This window comes from Amphiura filiformis, chromosome 1, assembly GCF_039555335.1.
Source record: "Amphiura filiformis chromosome 1, Afil_fr2py, whole genome shotgun sequence".
NCBI lineage: Eukaryota > Metazoa > Echinodermata > Ophiuroidea > Amphilepidida > Amphiuridae > Amphiura > Amphiura filiformis.
Genome location: NC_092628.1, coordinates 81,260,517 through 81,282,455, shown reverse-complemented (window position 1 = coordinate 81,282,455; position 21,939 = coordinate 81,260,517). Strand labels below are relative to the sequence as shown.

Below are 21,939 nucleotides of genomic sequence, written 5' to 3'. Positions count from 1 at the left end.
ATGAACTTCTGGGTATGTAAAGTATTATTGTGTATGTAAATAACCATAATGACTTGTGTTGCATTTATTGAATATATAAATGTGAACTAATGGCGGGGCGTTGATACACTATTCATTATTTCACGCCCTGATTTATATAAATGTATGGAAGTTGACAAGTTCTAATATTTACACCTTACTATTTGTCGTGTAATTTTTAAGTTTTACTCCTAGGCCTGTAGGGTTAAAGAAGCGTATGGTTTTATCGCTAGCTGCAAATCCGTTCTCAAATTAAACCAATCATAAAAGTAGACATTTTCCCCCATTTTCAATGCCCCTAACTCAATAAGGAACAGCTCGTGTATCTAAAGGATATAGTACGCAAAGGATGGATGAACAGGGTTTATGATATTTCAGGTTCGGATTAGGGTTAAGATTTGGGTTAGGATTTAGGGTTCGGCATATAGAGTTAGATTGTGGTTAGTGCCAGTGTTAGGTTTAGAGTTAGTATTGTAGGTATAGGGTTTAGGTTATAGGTTAGGGTAAGGATTATGGTTTACAACGACCGGCTCTGTTGGGTGTTCGGACTAATGATCCTTCTGATTATCGACCTGTAATCATGCAATAAACATTTTATCTTTCAGAGAATTATTGACGAAACCATGTTTTGGTGCCTCTGACGCAATACTCTGGTTACTGCCGATTCGCAAATTATGGCTTCCGGATATCGGGATACTGGCCAGGGCAATGACCATGCTACTCTACATCATACCAAACTGACAGTGGTCTGTGCTGACCAAGGCACCTTGAATCGTCTTCCCAACTTAATCAAACGCACTTTCGGTGGGATCTTACACAAATTCAGAGAGCACAGGGAGGAAGGGAGCTTACTTCTAGGCGCTGCAAGCATACGAGTCCCTTATTACTGTCAGTTCAATATTAGGCCTACTTATCATGGATCCGAACCCGACTACTTCTTCAATCAATTTCTTCATTCATGTCGTCTTTGGTGCGAACTTTGCAATACGTACAACTGGAAATTATGGATGTCAACCGACATGGAAGCAGCATATACACGCACGGGCCGAACATCAAATGTTCATGTAGACATCAAATTAAGTAGTTTTTCACTCGGCTGCATGGAAGATAGATGGACATTTGTAGAACATTACCAACACTTATCACCTATCGATCCTGACACAGTAACAAAAGGTAACAAAGACAAGTCCACCTCCATTGACTTTGAACATGACAGTAGATTCTTTACCATGCTATTCCATTGTCAGTCCGATAGAGGAGTCGAGGACGAGTACAAACTTCGCATACGTTACGATGATCTGCAAGAATTCGTTCTTGTAGATTATCCACAAGATAGACCTGGACTTTCTGTATACTTCATGCTTAAGGCGCCACCTACTATCAAACGAATTGATCGTGATTCACATACACCGTTGCCAAGAGTAACACGGACCTGCTGTTGTAGTACAGAGATCATTGGTAATTCGTCAGTTCTTTCAATATCAGTCTCAGAGGAATCATGCCGTACTTTCCAATCAGTCATTAGCCGATTTCAAGTTTTCAAATACAAGATTTACTGGACATGTGTATCTACAAGAATCTCGACATCGGTAGCATCAACTACTTTGCCTCGATTTGGTGGGGATTTTGATCTGGTGTACATATTAGAGTGTCTTTTGTCGCAAGGATTTTTGATTACTGATAGAGCAACACGACTTTTCGCTATGCTTAACAAAATCCATCTCAAGAACCATCCTGCAGCTCAGAAAGCCCTTCAACAATTGGCGTTACAGGTGGATCCAACACTGGAAGGAGATAGATTTCTTGATCTAGCTGAACAGTTTAAGATCAATTTCAAAGCTGCTCTTGATAGCGACGATGTAGAAGACGACCATTACGATAATTGTAGATTCGTTCGACGCGCTATAGTTACTCCAACACGATGTCTTCTCCTACCAGCAGAACTAATGTCCGAGAATAGAGTTCTGCGAGAATACGGCGAAGAATTTTGCATGCGTGTTAGGTTCAGAGATGAAACTTTCGGTAAGCTTGGTAGTTTTGATACCTCACAGAGTGATGAGATAACACGACGGGTCGTGGATGTTCTCAATTCAGGAATTCACATTGGTGACCGTTGTTACGAGTTCCTCGCTTGCTCTAATAGTCAACTGAGAGATCACGGTTGTTGGCTTTACTCGATAGACCTGAAAGGAAACACAGCTGGTAATGTCAGGCAATGGATGGGGACCTTTACCAACATCACGTGTGTAGCCACTTACGTCTCCAGAATGGGACAATGTTTTCTACATCGGAAGAAAGTGTAAAAGTCACTGTGGAAGCAGGGCAGGTGGAGTGTGAGGATGATATTAAGAGTGCTGATGGAAAATACTGTTTCTCTGATGGTATTGGTAGAGTTTCGTCATCGCTAGCTGCAAAGGTAAGGCATTCGTTTGGACTCTCGGGTCCGGATTTGGGTTCCAATTTGTTTTAGGGATAAAATAATAATATTTATTGTTTTGCTCTTTCTGGAACGGTCTAGCCTGATCAAGAGATCAATATAAACATTTCGTGCTGTCACAAGTATTTGAGGTTCTGCATTAACTTTGCCAGTCAATGGAAATTTGACGAATATTACTTATTTGAGAGCTTTTACCAATGGCGGATAAAGTGAATCCTACGTTCGGTGTCCGTTACCAAAACAATAATTTTAGAGCAAAGACGGAAGACTAATTTCCTTTTAAAATGCTCTGTATAGTACGCTCTTGCTTTGCCAATTCTCGTTGTGATAGTGACATCCACTTATCACTCTTTTTATTTCCTATAATAATTTAATTAACAGATAACAGGGAACAGGAAAAAGAAGATCCCATCAGCTTTCCAGATCCGATATGCAGGATGCAAGGGAATGATAGGAATAGATCCAAGACTCGACGGCGATAAACTCATTTACCGTACGAGCATGGAAAAATTCCAAAGCGATCACAAAACGATAGAGATCATGAACAACTCGAGACCATGTAAGCTAGAAGGAAAAATACTTTTAAAATATCTTTATTAGCTTATGTAGTATAATTTATCATTAATAGAGTTCACTTTACAAAAACCCATAAATAGCAACACAATAATTTGCTTAAATTGCGCGCGCCCACACGAATATTGTACAACCCGGTTAATAGTTACCGTTTCAATTTTCGATTACACGCCATCTTGGCTAGGATCCCTACAATACAATTTGGGTAAAACTTTTTTTCTGTCGTTAGTTTATCACGATATGAAACAATATTCGATCGTTAACAGGTCGACTGTATCTGAATCGTCAAGCTATTACTCTCTTGTCTGGACTTGGAGTAGGAGACGATATTTTCAAAGAACTCCAGGAAGGTTTGCTGTATGAACTGGGAGGAATGTTCTTTGACGATGACGTAGCAGCGAAGTCGCTATCTAGAAGAGCAGCGCAACAGACGTCCATCAACTATCGCAAAGTGGTTGAAGCTGGTATAAGTTTAACCTCAGAACCGTATTTCCGCGGACTTCTGCTTGCTGTTTACCGAAATAGAATAGGTAAGAGCTGGTAAGATTACACAACTTCTAATAAACGATCCGAAGAAACGAACAAAAAATGGCAGTATTTGCTCTAGAATTAGAATCGATGTTACTTGTGTACACATTTCTGGTGATTGTGAAACAAACGTACGTAGCGCAGATAGTCCAAATGTTAAGATCGTCCATCCAAAGGTAGAGCCAAAACTCAACAAACAGCTATAGAACAATTAAAAAGATAATATTATCAAGAAAGCATCAAAGTAATAAAACAGTAAGATTTACTTTACATTCCATTTCGTTCTTTGACCACCGACAGACCAACTACAGAGAAAAGCCAGAATTGAAATTCCCTCTCATCTCGGTAGATATATGGTTGGTGTTTTGGACGAAACAGGTGAGCTAAACTCCGGTCAAGTGTTTGTACAGTACTCCAAGCACATGGACAAACCTCAGGTTGCGAAGAAAGTACACATGGGTACTGTAGTTATCACCAAGTCTCCTGCCTTAGCACCCGGTGATATCCGCAAATTTGAGGCAGTCGATGTGCCAGAATTGCATCATATGGTTGACTGTGTCGTGTTCCCTCAGCGAGGTAAACGACCACATCCTGATGAAATGGCTGGATCAGATCTAGATGGAGATGAGTACTTCGTCACTTGGATGCCAGGGTTCCGTTTTGAAGGGGCCAACCAAGAGCCGATGGATTTTACACCACCACAGAAGTTACGGCACGACGGACCTATTCAAGTATCCGATATGATCAAGTACATGGCGAATTACATCAAGAACGACAACGTAGGTCTGATAGCAAACGCTCATTTGGCTCAAGCTGACAGAAATGGCATCTTTTCCCAAGTTTGTATGAGTATTGCTAAAAAATTCTCCAAAGCGGTAGATTTTGCCAAAACCGGTTATTCTCCAGATCTAGGAAAAGGAGAACGTCCATATATGTATCCAGAGTTCATGGGCAAACTTGACAAATCGACATACAGATCAAGTAAAATCCTGGGTCATCTCTACCGTCAATGTCGTCAGATAGATCGGATAGCCATTCAACAGAGAGAACCCATCGATGTTCCTCCTGATGTCGTGCTGGAATATCCAGGAAGGGAAGCCTTTCAACAGGATGCCGAAAGATCCCTGAATCGCTACAATCGGCAGCTAGAAGCAATTTTGACACAATATGGCATTACTAGTGAAAGCGAGGCATTGTCCGGAAATATCGGGCGACTAAGTAAACGGATGTCCCAGCGCAACGAGATCTACGATGCCAAGAAAATCGTCACATTAAGGGTAAAACACCTGTGGAACAAAACAAGAAGAGCATTCTTTGATGAGTTTGGAGGAAAAGACAGGCTGCTTGTTTTTCCGGAAGAAAGTCTTGCCAAAGCATCGGCATGGTATATAGTGACGTACAAGCAGAGGGACAAGAAGTATCTTAGTTTTCCTTGGGTAGTATCAGACGTTCTCTGTGAGGTGCGAAAACGTAACCGCGATGCGTTGACTATTGTAGTTCCATCTGTAATGGGACGCCTTGCGATAGAAGCTGAAGGCTATCAACTTAACGCTACTAATGAGACTCTGTGCCAAACTACACAAGGAGACCCACGGAGCAATGAAGATCTGTCGGTTATATTTCACTACCTAGAAGAAAATCCGTGGATGAGGACTGTTGCAGGAGTGCTAATGAAATGGCGTGAGACTCAAAACCTGGACAAAGAAGTTGGAAGAATAGAACTCTTAGTTCTTCTCTGTGGTTTCGCTATACAAAGGTCTTTTATTATTGAAGCTGGACAGCAAGCATACTGTAATGAAGAAGAGGCAACCCAGCTTGATGACCATGGGAAGGATGAAAAGCCTATCAAGCTATTAGTGGAATTCTTTTCATTCTGCGCAACAAGGATGTTTTATCACGAAGAGCATAGGTATGTTCCTGTATCGTGTCAGAAACCAAGGTTATCAAACCCACATGTAAGAAAGCTCGCTACTCTGGCTGAAAAGGCGTATCATCAATTGGCACTCTGCGGTACAATACACAGTATCCTTCAAGTATATGACAACTCCAGTGAAGAATTCAAAGAGGAGTTCGTAACCGTAGGTAATGACCTCGGTTCATTTTTCACAGCATGGCAGGGGATACTTAGCAATGAGTTCCCAAAGGTAGGGATATCAATACGACCAACGGGACAGGGCAAACGACCGAATGGAAAAGTAAGCATCATGGGTCCTCAGTCTGAGGTAAATGAGGTTCAGGATCGGATTCAAGAATGGGAAGTTAACCCAAGGGTCTTCGAAGAAGACATCTTTGAGGATGACACTGATGAATTGTCTGATGACTTGTCTGATGACTTGTCTGATGAATCGTACGATGACTATTGCGATGAATCGTACGATGACTATCACGATGAATCGTACAATGACTATCACGATGAATCGTACAATGACTATCACGATGAATCGTACAATGACTATCACGATGAATCGTACGATGAATATCACGATGAATCGTACGATGACGGTCGTGATGAATACGATGACTATCGTGATGAATCGTACGTCGAAGAAGAAGAAGAAGAAGAAGAAGAAGAAGAAGAAGAAGAAGAAGAAGAAGAAGAAGAAGAAGAAGACGAAGAAGACGAAGAAGAAACGAAGAAGAAGACGAAGAAGAAGAAGAAGAAGAAGACGAAGAAGAAGAAGAAGAAGAAGACGAAGAAGAAGAAGAAGAAGAAGAAGACGACGAAGAAGAAGAAGAAGAAGAAAAAGAAGAAGACGAAGAAGACGAAGAAAGAAGAAGAAGAAGAAGAAGAAGAAGAAGAAGAAGAAGAAGAAGAAGAAGAAGAAGAAGAAGAAGAAGAAGAAGAAGAAGAAGAAGAAGAAGAAGAAGAAGAAGAAGAAGAAGAAGAAGAAGAAGAAGAAGAAGACGACGAAGAATACGATGACTATCGAGATGAATTGTACGATGACTATCACGATGAATCGTACAATGACTATCACGATAAATCGTACAATGACTATCACGATGAATCGTACGATGAATATCACGATGAATCGTACGATGACGGTCGTGATGAATACGATGACTATCGTGATGAATCGTACGTCGAAGAAGAAGAAGAAGAAGACGAAGAAGAAGACGAAGAAGACGAAGAAGAAGAAGAAGAAGAAGAAGAAGAAGATAGTGCATCAACTCTTCCGATGCTACTCGAGTAATAAATCTGGTGGTAACCGGCGATACTGATTTGGTTTTCTTTAAACGAGCTTAGAAGCAACGAATGATACTCAACCTATTCATCATAAATTGGGCAAAGCTTGCCCCTGAGCAGCTCGCCTCTCATCCTCGACGGTCTATCTATCAAATTCTTCTCCTCCTTCCAACCCTGGCGTCCCACTCTCATTTAAATAAGCCAAATGTTGGAAGCCCATTAGTTTTGACTGGGGTGGGGTTAAGACGGAGAGGGGAATATTTGCTCATCGCCCCCCCCCCGGGCGGGGCCCCCATGGGGCGGTTTCTCAAGCGAGTCAGCACGAGCCACATTAATTCTAGTTTGGCCATTTGACTAAAAACAACTGCAGTGTACTTCTTAGTTGAAGATTTTCCGACAACAAGTACCGACTGTTACACCGGGCTGTAGCAGCACCCCCATGATGATCCGTCTGCCCCCCCCCCGCGGCCGCGTACGGCGCAAAAGTTTATAGGCTGCGAGACGTTTTTGTGATTTACGCCTATCATTGGTGTAGCAGCGAGCAGAATTTGCATTGTTGAACACTTTGTTGGGTAATAATCCAAAATTTGCCCCTCTCCCTCTTTCGGCTTGCCAAAATGCCCCCAATATTAATTTTCCCTGTTCCGGAATATTACTAAATATACTGTACAGCCCCGAAATAGAGAAGTCTGCGATGACTAGATTTTGACACGGGAAAAAAGGAACAAATTTTAGATAGACCCCACTAACACCCCTTCAATAAATATTTGAAATATCAACAAATTGCTTTAGTTGTTGTACATGTACTTGCGTTTTTCAACAAGCAAATCTAGGTGACCTGTCCCTGCCCTTCTACAGCCCGTCCAGCGCCAGTCGCGGCATCATCATCCGGAATCTTACTCAACTATATCAGCAAATAAAGACTGCTACAAAAACTCATTTGTACCAAAGACAATACGTGATTGGAACTCTCTTCCACCACACCTAATCAGCATCACAAAACCAGAAACCTTCAAAACTGCAGTAACCAAGTATCTAAGCAACCAAGACTAGCAAGAATTATCAAAACCACAGCGCAGATCACACATCCTGGCCGTTTGTCTCCATTCTGGAGTGTTGGACAGTACCAAACTCAAGACTGTATACATTCCCAGTATTCGATGCCAGCTGCAACATTTTTCTGATTGATCATGGAAATGGGTTGATCGACTTTGACACATACACAAGTCAACGCCAGCACTAATGTACCTTGATGTTTTGCGTGACCACATAATACGCTGGCTGCGGCAATTTCGGTTGCAAACTCACAGTTGCTGTCTTGCTGAGCGACGAGTGATTGACCTTTGACAAATGAAGTAAAATTGTCAAAGCTCTACCTCGTTGGTCAAAAATCAATCAGAGACAAATTCAGTTGTAGATTAAAGGTCTCATTGGCTTCAGTCTTTAATCGCAGTAGAAGTAGTTATGTAACAGGATGAATTACCATAGCAATGTGTTTGCACAATTTTTTCTATGTATTGCCCTGACGTTATACTGTTCCATAGATGTAAATAATACCTAGATCGCTGAAGAACCAATCACGTGGGCGAGCTAGCTGGGGATATGACGGCTATATGCAAATTAGGAGATTGATGTTAATGTAAGTGACGTCATATTTTGTCAAAATTATTTGTGCCAAAAAATTAATGATGAACATTTGCACATCACTATTTCGCGGCGAATACCACTGGCGGTCGAATGGATTGTCAACTCTGGAACACATTACCAATCGCGATTGGATAGTGCAACAAATTTGTATAAATGTTTAATTAGCTTTTACTTCTTCTAAATTTGCTTTGTTTTCTTGTTATGTATCAATCTAATATTGTTAAGTATAGCTATTTGTTTAGTTTCATAAACAAGCATATGTGGGGCTGTAAAATAATTATGCACGAGTATGTATATAGCATGTATATAAATTAAAATGTAGTCTGGTCCAGGTATGCAAATCTAATTAGCATGAATAAATATGCAAATAACATGACACAACATTACGCAGCATCATAACTCGTCATACTGTTTCATCCTACCAATTTTCATACCACTCTTGCAAAAAAATGTTTCAAAATGGTTCTAAAGTGTCCTCTTGAAGAACCCTCACACTTGAACCCTCAAGTGGTTCCTAAACATTGAAGAACCCTTCAGAGAACAATTGAAGACCTGAGCGCAAGAAGGCCGTAAGTCCACTTGGCCCCTCAACATGTATACACTAAACTTACGTATAGTTGCTGAGGGTTTTTATGTCTAATACATGTTCCAGGGTGAAAACATCATGAAAGGTTGTGAAAGATTTGTTTTGGCCCCTGAACATGTATAAAACATTACCAAACTATACGAAATTATATCCTTCATTAATAGATTCTTGTTCATTGATATCAATAGTAATATTGATCTCACCTCGGGCCCATAGTTTTAACCAGAACCTCTCATGGCAGTATATACGTATTTGTATACTATACGCATAGTGTATACATGTTGATGGGCCAAGTGGACTTATGGTCTTCTTGCGCTCAGGTCTTCAATTAGAGCTTCTGCAGCCTCGTAAGAAAGGCCAATGTTAGATTACGATTGGTATAATCCCTTCTTATATTTGGAGAATTGGGGACCTTTTACAAATTAAGTACCTAAAATGTGTGCTTGTTTAGCTGATGAAGAATAATTTTCAATATTTTTCCCACTTCTGTATGTTAAATTATACACTGCATGACGAGTTTATCTTATTTTGTGATCAAACTGAAGAAAGTTACAGATAAATGTTGTGATCTTCACATTACTATTTCATGATTGTATGACTGTTAATAACAATTGTTTGTAATCTTGTTCTAATGAAATAAAATTATAAAATAAAATAAAACAAGAGTTTTCAGAAAAATGAGTGGTGAACATGTTATATTTATATGTTTTGTAAGTATATTTATGCATTAAAAGATTTTTACCAAATTTAACCAATGCACGTCTTGTTATTACATGGTAAATGTTGTGATTATAATTTTTTTCTGTAAATTATTAGATACACTCAGGGGGTTCAGTTTTTGGGAAATTATCACGACGACTGTCAATTCAGAAAACAATATTTTGCCACATTCCGCGATATTAAAAGGTATATATTTCCTCTTCAGAATTAGTTAAAACATGCTCTTTGACCCAAAATCATGGTATAATTGTCGTTCATTGTCATTTGTCTGTATATCATGTGATAAAAGATAACCGGAATGCACCCGGCCAGAATGATGAAAAATGATGCATGTGCTCCATCAAAACATGTAACACAATAAGTACTCTTTCCTGCCCCTGGATGACCACCAATGCCCGATGTCTTCCATATCTCTACAAAGAATCAAAGTAACACAATAAGTACTCTTTCCTGCCCCTGGATGACCACCAATGCTCCATGTCTTCCATATGTCTACAAAGAATCAAAGTAACACAATAAGTACTCTTTCCAGCCCCTGGATGACCACCAATGCTCGATATGTTCCATATCTCTACAAAGAATCAAGGTAACACAATAAGTACTCTTTCCTGCCCCTGGATGACCACCAATGCTCGATATGTTCCATATCTCTACAAAGAATCAAGGTAACACAATAAGTACTCTTTCCTGCCCCTGGATGACCACCAATGCTCGATATGTTCCATATCTCCTCAAAGAATCAAGGTAACACAATAAGTACTCTTTCCTGCCCTTGGATGACCACCGTACTCTTTCCTGCCACTGGATGACCAGTCAATGTGTTCTGTATCTCTACAAAGAATCAAGGTAACACGATAAGTACTCTTTCCAGCCCCTGGATGACCACCAATACTCGACGTGTTCCATATCTCTACAAAGATTCAAGGAAACACAATAAGTACTCTTTCCAGCCCCTGGGTGACCACCAATGCTCGACGTGTTCCATATCTCTACAAAGAATCAAGGTAACACAATAAGTACTCTTTCCAGCCCCTGGGTGACCACCAATGCTCGACGTGTTCCAGATCTCTACAAAGATTCAAGGAAACACAATAAGTACTCTTTCCAGCCCCTGGGTGACCACCAATGCTCAATGTGCTCCATATCTCTACAAAGAATCAAGGTAACACAATAAGTACTCTTTCCTGCCCCTGATGACCACCAATGCTCGACGTGTTCCATATCTCTACAAAGAATCAAGTTAACACAATAAGTAGGCCAACTCTTTCCTGCCCCTGGATGACCAGCAATACTCGACGTGTTTAACAATTTTCTACAAAGAATCAATCATAGTAACACAATAAGTACTCTTTCCTGCCCCTGGATGACCACAAATGCTCGATGTGTTCCACATCTCTACAAAGAATCAAGGTAATATAATAAGTACTCTTTCCTGTCCCTGGATGACCACCAATGCTCGACGTGTTCCATATCTCTACAAAGAATCAAGGTAACACAATAAGTACTCTTTCCTGCCCCTTGGATGACCACCAATGCTCGATATGTCCCATATCTCTGCATAGAATCAAGGTAACATAATAAGTACTCTTTCCTGTCCCTGGATGACCACCAATATTCGATGTGTTCCTTATCTCTACAAAGAATCAAGGTAACACAATAAGTACTCTTTCCTGCCCCTGATGACCACCAATGCTCGACGTGTTCCATATCTCTACAAAGAATCAAGTTAACACAATAAGTAGGCCAACTCTTTCCTGCCCCTGGATGACCAGCAATACTCGATGTGTTTAACAATTTTCTACAAAGAATCAATCATAGTAACACAATAAGTACTCTTTCCTGCCCCTGGATAACCACAAATGCTCGATGTGTTCCACATCTCTACAAAGAATCAAGGTAATATAATAAGTACTCTTTCCTGTCCCTGGATGACCACCAATACTCGATGTGTTCCATATCTCTACAAAGAATCAAGGTAACACAATAAGTACTCTTTCCTGCCTCTGGATGACCACTAATGCTCGATGTGTTCCAACTACAAAGAATCAAGGTAACACAATAAGTACTCTTTCCTGCCTCTGGATGACCACCAAGGCTCGATGTGCTCCATATCTCTACAAAGAATCAAGGTAACACACGTACTCTTTCCTGCCCCTTGATGACCACCAATGCTCGATATGTTCCATATCTCTACAAAGAATCAAGGTAACACAATAAGTACTCTTTCCTGTCTCTGGATGACCATCAATGCTCGATGTGTTCCATATCTCTACAAAGAATTAAGGTAACACAATAACTACTCTTTCCTGCCCCTTGATGACCATCAATGCTCGATGTGTTCCATATCTCTACAAAGAATCAAGGTAACACAATAAGTACTCTTTCCTGTCTCTGGATGACCACCAATGCTCGATGTGTTCCATATCTCTACGAAGAATTAGGGTAAAACCCCGGCCTGGGGGTAAAACAATAAGTACTCTTTCCTGTCCCTGGATGACCTCCAAATATGCTCGATGCGTTCAGAACCAAGGTGACACAAATAGTACAATTTCCTACCCCTGGATCACCACCAATACACACAGAAAAGCAAGATTTATAATATTTTCCAGCCCTGGACGACTACAATACTTGGCGCGACGTGTTCCATATCTCAAAAACAAACTGCAGGCCTTTAAAGTATATAGCATGCCCCCGAGATACTCTCTAATTTTTTACGATTAAAAGTTAATCTATTCGATTGTGATGAGGGACAAATCGAAACTTAGATTAAAAATTATTAATCTAATAGATCGGAATTGAACTCATCTAAATTGCACTACTATTTTTTAATCTTATAGATTAAAATTCAAATCCATAAGATTAACTTTTTAATCTTAGCATGGATTAAACTAGGATTAAAATAGACACTTATTCAAGACTTATCCAAATTATTAAAAAGATTAATATTGTAATATAATTCAGATTAGCTCATTTTTAACCTATTAGATGAATTTTTAATCTAAGCTTTGATTTCTCCCTCAGCGCAATCGAATAGATTACCTTTTTAATCTTTGGAATTTTTAAGGTAACTTGTTTCACCTTTCTACAAACGGAAGCCACTGTGGGATAAAAAAAATCCCGTATTCAAGCTTAGGGTTTCGTGCAACCCTTTCAAATAGCCGGAAATTTATGACTTGATGCTTTTACCCCACATTTCTATATAAGTCCTATATATTAGTAGCTTATGGCCTCTTTTTGTTTTAGCAAAACAGACTTCTTGATATTAAAAAACAAAGTAGGCTACACGGTTACGGTACACACACGTTGTTATAAACAGAAATAATTAATGAAGATGATGAAATTGATAATAATCATAATTATAACAATCTTAATAATATGGTTATAATCATCATCATCATCATAATAATAATAATCATAATATTAAATAGTAATACTATCCATAATGATTACGCAATATGGATTTCCCACTGTCTGTGTACACATTGTACTACACGACTACGTACGTAACTGCTAGTTGGGAATTCCCCTCGTCGCACTACACTCACGCAATCCACTATCCAGGGTATATATCTATCTATATATATCTGCCATGTTTAATGAGTCACTAGCTTACTGCCTTGCACTGCTGGTTCGCTGTGTCATTATCATGATTACAGGGTCAAATCACCAGACTTTGAATTACCGTACACATTCAGCAAGGGTAAATAAGGATATGTCATTCAGTTATTCATAATTGAAGGAAATCGCATGAACTTGTAGGTGTGGTAAGTATTACTGTAAAATGTGAATAACTATATGTGTGAAATGGCAGCTAATGGCGTTGCGAATGGTGAAAAACTATTTATATGAGGCTGGTTTCCCGGCTGATAATTTATATGTTCAATTCTGTAAAGTTCTAATAAGTTTACATATATGCCTGTTTACATATAGGCCCTAGGGTTAAAGAAGCGCGTATGGGTTTATCGCAGCATCACTAGCTACAACTCAGAGAATTGGATCACTGTGGATTAGGATTAAGATTAGGGTCAGAGACAGCGTTAGGGATTTTGAGGTAGAGTTAGGTTTAGGATTAAGGGGTTGCTTATAGGTTAGGGTTACGGTAAGGACTATGGGTTATAACGATCTTCATTGTTCTTTTTTCACAAGTGACCCTTCTGACTATTGACCTGTAACCAAATATTTTATCTTTCAGAGAATTATTGACGAAACCATGTTTTGGTACCTCTGTTAATAACGCAGGTGACGCAATACTCTGGTTGCCGCCGATTCGCAAATTATGGCTTCCGGATATGCTTCCGGATATCGGGGCACCGGTCAATGTACTCTACATCATACCAAACTGACCGTGGTCTGTGCTGACCAAGGCACCTTGAATCGCTGTCCCAACTTTATCGAATGCACTTTTGGTGGTCTCTTGCACAACTTTAGAGAGCACAGGGAAGAAGGAATATCACTTCTAAGCGCTGCAAGCATACAAATCCCTTATTACTGTGAGTTCAATATTAATTATCATGGAACCGAACCCGACCACTTCTTCAATCAATTTCTCCATTCATGTCGTCTTTGGTGCGAACTTTGCAATACGTACAACTGGAAATTATGGATGTCAACCGACATGGAAGCAGCATATACACGCAAGGGCCGAACATCAAATGTTCATGAAAACATCAAATTATGCAGTTTTTCACTCGGATGCATGGAAGATAGATGGACATTTGTAGAACATTACAAACACATATCACTTATTAATCCTGACACAGTAAAGCTAGTAAGAAAGGGTAACAAAGACAAGTCTCGAGACAAGTCCACTTCCATTGACTTTGAGCACGACAGTAGATTCTTTACCATGCTATTCCATTGTCAGTCCGATAGAGGAGTCGAGTACGAGTACAGACTTCGCGTACGTTACGATGATCTGCAAGAATTCGTTCTTGTAGATTATCCACAAGATAGACCTGGACTTTCTGTATACTTCATGCTTAAGGCACCACCTACATTCCACCAAATTGTTCGTGATCGTGATTCTGACACAACTGTAAAAAGAGTAACACGAACTTGCTGTTGTAGTACAGAGATCATTGGCAATTCGTCCGTTCTTTCAATATCAGTCTCAGAGAAATCATGCCAAAAGTTCCAAGGAGTCATCAGCCGATTCCAAGTTTTCAAATACAGGATTCATTGGACACACGTGTTTACGAGATTCCCAACAGCGTCAGCTGCTTTGCCACGATTTGGTGGGGATTTTGATCTGGTGTATATATTAGAGTGTCTTTTGTCGCAAGGATTTTTGATCACAGATAGAGCAACACGACTTTTCGCTATGCTTAACAAAATCCATCTCAAGAACCATCCTGCAGCTCTGAAAGCGCTTCAACAATTGGCGTTACAGGTGGATCCAACACTGGAAGGAGATAGATTTCTTGACCTAGCTGAACAGTTTGAGATCAATTTCAAAGCTGCTCTTGATAGCGACGATGTAGAAGACGACCATTACGATAATTGTAGATTCGTTCGACGCGCTATAGTTACTCCAACCCGATGTCTTCTCCTACCAGCAGAACTAATGGCCGAGAATAGAGTTCTGCGAGAATACGGGGAAGAATTTTGCATGCGTGTTGTGTTCCGAGACGAAACTTTCACCAAGCTTGGTAGTTTTGATACCTCACAGGGGGACGAGATAACACGTCGGGTCGTGGATGTTCTCACTTCAGGAATTCACATTGGTGACCGTTGCTACGAGTTCCTCGCTTGCTCTAATAGTCAACTGAGAGATCATGGTTGTTGGCTCTACTCGATAGACCTGAAAGGAAACACAACCAGTAATGTCAGGCAATGGATGGGGACCTTTACCAACATCACGTGTGTGGCCACTTACGTCTCTCGAATGGGACAGTGTTTCTCTACATCTGAAGAAAGTGTAAAAGTCACCGTGGAAGCGGGACAGGTGGAGCGTGATGATGATATTAAGAGTGCTGATGGAAAGTACTGTTTCTCTGATGGTATTGGTAGAGTTTCTTCATCGCTAGCTGCAAAGGTAAGACATCAGTTTGGACTTTTGGGTCCGGATCTGGGTTCCAATTTGTTTTAGGGATACATTAATAATTTCCATTGTTTTGCTCGTTCTGGAACGGTCTAGTCTGATCAAGAGATCAGTATAACATTTCGGGCTATCACGAATTTAAAGCCGCGATCGCCAGTCAATGAAAATATGTAGAGTATTACTTATTATTATTATTACTTAAACCAATGGGAGATAAAGTGGATCCCACGTTCGGTGTCCGCGGACAAAAGATTACCGAAACAATAATTTTAGAGCAAGAGAAGGAAGACTGCACTGGCTTCCTTCTAAGTTGATCTGTAGTACGCTCTTGTAGCCAATTCATTGCACCACTGCTGCAAGGTGGGTGTGCAGTACAGTAGAAGTAAATACCCAGATGACCTCGTTATGATATTGACATCCACTTATCGCTCTACTTTGTTTCATATAATAATTTAATTAATAGATAACAGGGAACAGGAAAAAGAAGATCCCATCAGCTTTCCAGATCCGATATGCAGGATGTAAGGGAATGATAGGAATAGATCCAAGACTCGACGGCGATAAACTCATCTACCGTACGAGCATGGAAAAATTCCAAAGCGATCACAAAACGATAGAGATCATGAACAACTCGAAACCATGTAAGCTATAAAGAAGAAAAATGTTTTGAAATGTTATTAATGTTTTATTTAGTAGAACACCTCGCTACCGGTAGAAAAATCATCAGGCTCACAAACTTCGCTATCCAAATAAGAGCTGCTACATCCTAATCCAGGCTAGCAAAGACTGCTACAAGAACCTCTTTATTCCTCTCACTACGAGAGATTAGAACTCACTACCAGAAGAAATCATCAACATAACCAGTACAAAGTCATTCAAAGTAGCCGCCTCATGTAACTTCTTCACCCACATTGCGCAACCATCAATCCTGTCCACTTAGCTCCAACTTTGGGGCGTAGGACAGTATTCCATAGAAAAGACCAGACAATTAACAGATTTCATTTTACTAAAATTCAAAAACACTAAACACAGGAGATACCAAATGAGAGACAGAACTGGAGATGGGTGGGTAGGGGATTGGATTGGAAGTTCTTATGAAATAGAACCAAATACGTAAATCCTATGCAAATCATGGGCAGCATAAAGTAATGGTGAACAATTTTGTATATCCAAAAATGAGCAAAAGAAATTCTAATTTTAAATAGACCGTGTAAGTTGTCGATTACACACCATCTTGTCCAAACAATATTGATCATTAACAGGTCGGCTGTATCTGAATCGTCAAGCAATAACTCTCTTGTCTGGACTTGGAGTAGGAGACGATATTTTCAAAGAACTCCAGGAAGGTTTGCTGTATGAACTGGGAGGAATGTTCTTTGACGATGATGTAGCAGCGAAGTCGCTATCTAGAAGAGCAGCGCAACAGACGTCCATCAACTATCGCAAAGTGGTTGAAGCTGGCATAAGATTAACCTCAGAACCGTTTTTCCGCGGACTTCTACTTGCTGTTTACCGAAATAGCATAGGTAAGAATTCACAACTTCTAAATACACAAAGATACAGGCTAAAATCAGTGTAGTTTGCTCTATAAGCAATCCTACCTGTGCATTTGTCTGCTGGCGGAAAGTAAATTTGTTTATAGTTTCCAAAGCTTGATGAATCACACACAACTCAACACAAATCTATGAATGACGGGCAAAAAGGGCAACAGTATCAAGAAAAGCATGAAAATAATAAAAGTACAATATAACATAGCTTGACTTCATGGATTTGATTATAGCTTACTTGTGACTCCAATTTGTTTTGCTACATTGTCTTTGACAGGCCAGCTCCAGAGAAAAGCCAGAATTGATATCCCGTCTCAGTTTGGCAGAAATATGATTGGGGTTTTGGACGAAACAGGTGAGCTTAACTATGGTCAAGTGTTTATCCAGTACTCCAAGCAGATAGACAAACCTCAGGTTACCAAGAAAGTACGCACGGGCACTGTAGTTATCACCAAGTTTCCTGCCTTAGCACCCGGTGATCTTCGCAAATTTGAGGCAGTCGATGTGCCAGAATTGCATCATATGGTTGACTGTGTCGTGTTCCCTCAACGTGGTAAACGACCACATCCTGATGAAATGGCTGGATCAGATCTAGATGGAGACGAATACTTCGTCACTTGGATGCCAGAGCTAACTTTTGAAGGAGCCAACGAAGAGCCGATGGATTTTACACCACCACAGAAGTTAAGGCATAATGGACCTATTGAAGTATCCGATATGATCAAGTACATAGCGGATTACATCAAGAACGACAACGTAGGTCTGATAGCAAACGCTCATTTGGCTCAAGCTGACATAACTAACATCTTTTCCAGAGTTTGTGTCAGTATTGCCGAAAAATTCTCCAAAGCGGTTGATTTTGCCAAAACAGGTTATTCCCCAGATCTAGAAAAGGAAGAACGTCCGTATAGGTATCCAGATTTCATGGGAAAACGTGATAAATCGACATACAGATCAGGGAAAATCCTGGGTCATCTCTTTCGTCAATGTCGTCAGATAGATCGGATAGCCATTCAACAGAAAGACCCCGTTGATGTTCCTCCTGATGTTGCTCTGGAATATCCTGGAAGGGAAGCCTTTCAACAGGATGCCGAAAGATCCCTGAATCGCTACAATCGGCAACTAGAAGCCATTTTGACACAGTACGGCATAACTAGTGAAAGCGAGGCGTTATCTGGAAATATCGGGCGACTAAGTAAACGTGTGTCCCAGCGCAACGAGATCTACGATGTCAAGAACATCATCACAGTGAAAGTAAAACATCTGTGGAACAAAACAAGAAGGGCGTTCTTTGAAGAGTTTGGAGGGCGGGACAGCCTGCTTACATTCCCAGAAGAAAGTCTTGCCAAAGCATCGGCATGGTATATGGTGACGTACAGGCAGAGGGACAAGAAGTATCTTAGCTTTCCTTGGGTGGTAGCAGACGTTCTGTGTGAGGTGCGCAACCGTAACCCTGATGCGTTGAATATTGTAGTTCCATCTGTAATGGGACGCCTTGCAATAGAAGCGGAAGGCTATCAACTTAACGCTATTGATGCAAACCTGTACCAAGCTGCTCAAGGAGACCCACGGAGCATTGAAGATCTCCCGATTGTATTCCATTACCTAGAAGAGAATCCGTGGATGAGGACTGCAGCAGGAGTCCTTATGCAATGGCGTGAGACTCAGAAACTGGACAAAGAAGTTGGTACAATAGAACTCTTAGTTCTTCTATGTGGTTTCGCTATACAAAGGTCCTTTATTGTTGAAGCTGGGCAGCAAGCATACTGGAATGCAGAAGACGCAACCCAGCTTGATGAATATGGGGAGATTGAAAAGCCTATCAAGCTATTAGTGGAATTCTTGTCATTCTGCGCAACAAGGATGTTTTATCACAAAGAACATCGCTATGTTCCTGCAATGTGCCAGAAACCAAAGCTATCAAAAGCACACGTAAGAAAGCTCGCTACTCTGGCTGAAAAGGCGTATCATCAATTAGCACTCTGCGGTACAATACACAGTATCCTTCAAGTATATGACAACTCCAGTGAAGAAGTGATACAGGTGTCGGTAACGGTAGGTAACAACCTCTACACATCTTTCACGGTATGGCAAGGGAGACTCAGCAATGAGTTCCCAAAGATAGAAACATCAATACGACCAATGGGACGGGGCAAACGACCGAATGGACGAGTTACCATGATAGGTCCTCAGTCTGAGGTAAATGAGGTTCATGATCGGATTCAGGAGTGGGAAGAGGATCCATCGATCTTCAAGGAAGACATTGAGGATGATCTATTTGACAATTTCAATGTCATGGATTTACTCGCACAGTTAAACTTTGATTACGTGCCCAATGACGTGCCGGATGAAATGCCCGATGACTTGCCTGATGAGTCGTAAAGAAATAGTGTGGCCATGGTTTGGCGACGCATTATTACTTCTCACCAAAAGAATCAATTTGCTCTTACATTAACAGTACAGTTCACTTGTAATTAAGTTCCGTTATACAGAGGTATGCGATGTCAAATCAATGGCGTAATTTCAAGGATCAGTCGCAAGTCTTGACAGATGCACCATCATCTTACAAACATTTCTATTATGTACGTTCATCCGATGCTCCGTATGCTTCGTAGTATGATGATGAAGAAACCACAAGAAACTCAACATTGCAGAATGCATCCTCTCAGCAGTACAACCTAACCGAGGTGTAGGCCTACTGTAAAAACTGTCATCAATTGTATGAATAGGCGCGGGAACGAGGTACTTTTTCATTTTTGTCTTCTCAGTCGCGTTGTCTTCCGATACTAATAATCTGGTGATACGATACTGGTTTGGTTTCACTAGGCTGTGTCATCAAACCCGGCAAAAGTTACCCCCGGAACTCGTTTCCTCTCTTATTCTACCACCGCGCCGTTTCCTTACTTGCCCCTCTCCCAAATTGAACTTAGGCCACATTAGAAACCCATAAATTTGAAACCTTTTGGAAATGGTATTAGGGACCAGTGATAGATTTTTTGACATGGGTGTGGATTGAGGCCGGTGTACCACCGAAACAGAGCGGAGAGGGGTACCATATGGGCCTAATTATTTTCTGATGTGCGGCTCAGAGCTGCAAACCCATAGGCATATTCATTTCTAAGGGTATGATTTATAATATCGCCGAAAATGTATTTTTCGCTATCTAAGACTTTTTGTCTTCAAATCAAACATATAACCATATCGAAGTACCGGACTGGAGCAGCACATCTATATAGGCCTATGCCTCATGTGTGAGGCCCCTCCTGACTCCATCGTATACGGCATGTCGACCTTAGGGGAGACTGGAAATGAAAATAGCATAATAGTGCAAACAATAGTGCAAACATCATCATTCTCAGTTATTTCCAGATTAAAATACTTTGGGAATAAGGCCTAGCTATTATTTGCTTTTTATTTTATCGACGAGCGATTAACTTTTGACCAATGAAGCAAGATTTTCCCACCGCCAAAAGCACACTACCTCAAAAATCGATAGCTCAGCGACTTGGCTTCAGTCTTTTGGTGGAATAGATGGACCTTAGTCCAAGCCCTAACAAGATTACTACATATGCAACAACATTCCGAACAACATGCAACAACTCATTCCAGAATTGGTGTTGGTAAAGTGTATTATACTCTGGATGAAACTTATTACCAATCGCGATAGGACAGTCAACTGATTTGTAACCAAATATTTAATTCGTTTACTTGCTTTATATTTCTGTATTAATATATATCAGTCCTTTCTCTGTAAAGCGCATAGTTTTATTGTATAATTAAGTCTACGTACGTTTGTAAATGCCTCCAACTGTGCGTGTGTAGGTTTGTGGCGGTGAGGGGATGTATGTATGTACGATTGTAAATTCAAAAAGTTCAGCCTCCACCTTCATATATCAACGTCTAGTAGTAAATGTAAATACCAGTTATGTACAAAAAGGTTACTTCACTCCAAGAAAACGTTGCTTTTTAGCACACAAACCCCCACACAAAACAGCAGATAAGAACTGTAATCAAATATTTTTCTTAAAGATGAACAAAACATTTCAGCAAAAATTATCTCTATTATATGCCTATACAAAAAAAGTTTAAATGCATTTTATTCCTGGCCATCGTTCTGTTTGGGCTTTTTTTGATGTATCATATCAAATCTTATTTTGAACCTGAGGTCACCTTCAAAAATCTGGAAAAGGAATCAATATACATTTGCCCTCATTTGAAGGTGACATTCCAATGTATAATCATGCTGAGATTGAAGAAACTTCCATGTTCCAAGGGCAGAGGTAGAACTTATTGAATGACCCTCGGATGTAGTCTAGTCCAGGCATGCCTTTTTCCTCACTCTTAAGAATAAAAAAAAAGTTCCAAAAGGGGACACTCACACTTGAGCCCTTAAAAATGGTTCCTGAATATTCAAAAGCCTCTAGAGAACCATTACAGCTTTAGAGAACGGCAAAGTGGCAAGAGAACCGAAAAGTTCGTAGAGTGACCAAAGTTTCTGGTATGGTTCCTTACTATAAGAACCATCAAGGGTTCTTCTGATGAGACGAATAAAGACCCCATTTGGAATATTTTTTTTAAAGAATGGTATATATATACTTGGTATCTTGGAGTTAATTAATGTAAGTTTGTCCCACATATTGAAATTAACTAAGATAA

At 40.3% G+C, this 21,939-nt stretch overlaps 2 protein-coding genes across 2 annotated transcripts; both read left to right on the top strand.

Moving 5' to 3' along the window:
* Positions 1–692: 692 nt before the first annotated feature.
* LOC140163455 (uncharacterized) lies at positions 693–13,404 on the top strand. The gene is made up of 6 exons (XM_072186773.1): positions 693–2,225; positions 2,285–2,434; positions 2,837–3,014; positions 3,295–3,558; positions 3,857–6,092; positions 13,353–13,404. Exons 1-6 carry the CDS (start codon positions 693–695, stop codon positions 13,402–13,404), a joined length of 4,413 nt encoding a protein of 1,470 aa, XP_072042874.1.
* LOC140154496 (uncharacterized) lies at positions 13,289–20,095 on the top strand. The gene is made up of 5 exons (XM_072177065.1): positions 13,289–13,460; positions 13,889–15,730; positions 16,200–16,377; positions 16,999–17,262; positions 17,561–20,095. The coding sequence occupies exons 2-5, from the start codon at positions 13,973–13,975 to the stop codon at positions 19,663–19,665; spliced, it is 4,305 nt and encodes a 1,434-aa protein (XP_072033166.1). The 5' UTR covers positions 13,289–13,460; positions 13,889–13,972; the 3' UTR covers positions 19,666–20,095.
* Positions 20,096–21,939: the final 1,844 nt, after the last annotated feature.

Excerpts from the sequence above, each read along its gene's own strand:
- LOC140154496 (XM_072177065.1), top strand. The coding sequence starts at position 13,973 with ATGGCTTCCGGATATGCTTCCGGATATCGGGGCACCGGTCAATGTACT. Across the intron at positions 15,731-16,199 it reads CTTCATCGCTAGCTGCAAAG|ATAACAGGGAACAGGAAAAA; the intron begins GTAAGACATCAG and ends TTTAATTAATAG. Across the intron at positions 16,378-16,998 it reads CATGAACAACTCGAAACCAT|GTCGGCTGTATCTGAATCGT; the intron begins GTAAGCTATAAA and ends GATCATTAACAG.
- LOC140163455 (XM_072186773.1), top strand. The coding sequence starts at position 693 with ATGGCTTCCGGATATCGGGATACTGGCCAGGGCAATGACCATGCTACT. Across the intron at positions 2,435-2,836 it reads CGTCATCGCTAGCTGCAAAG|ATAACAGGGAACAGGAAAAA; the intron begins GTAAGGCATTCG and ends TTTAATTAACAG. Across the intron at positions 3,559-3,856 it reads TGTTTACCGAAATAGAATAG|ACCAACTACAGAGAAAAGCC; the intron begins GTAAGAGCTGGT and ends GACCACCGACAG.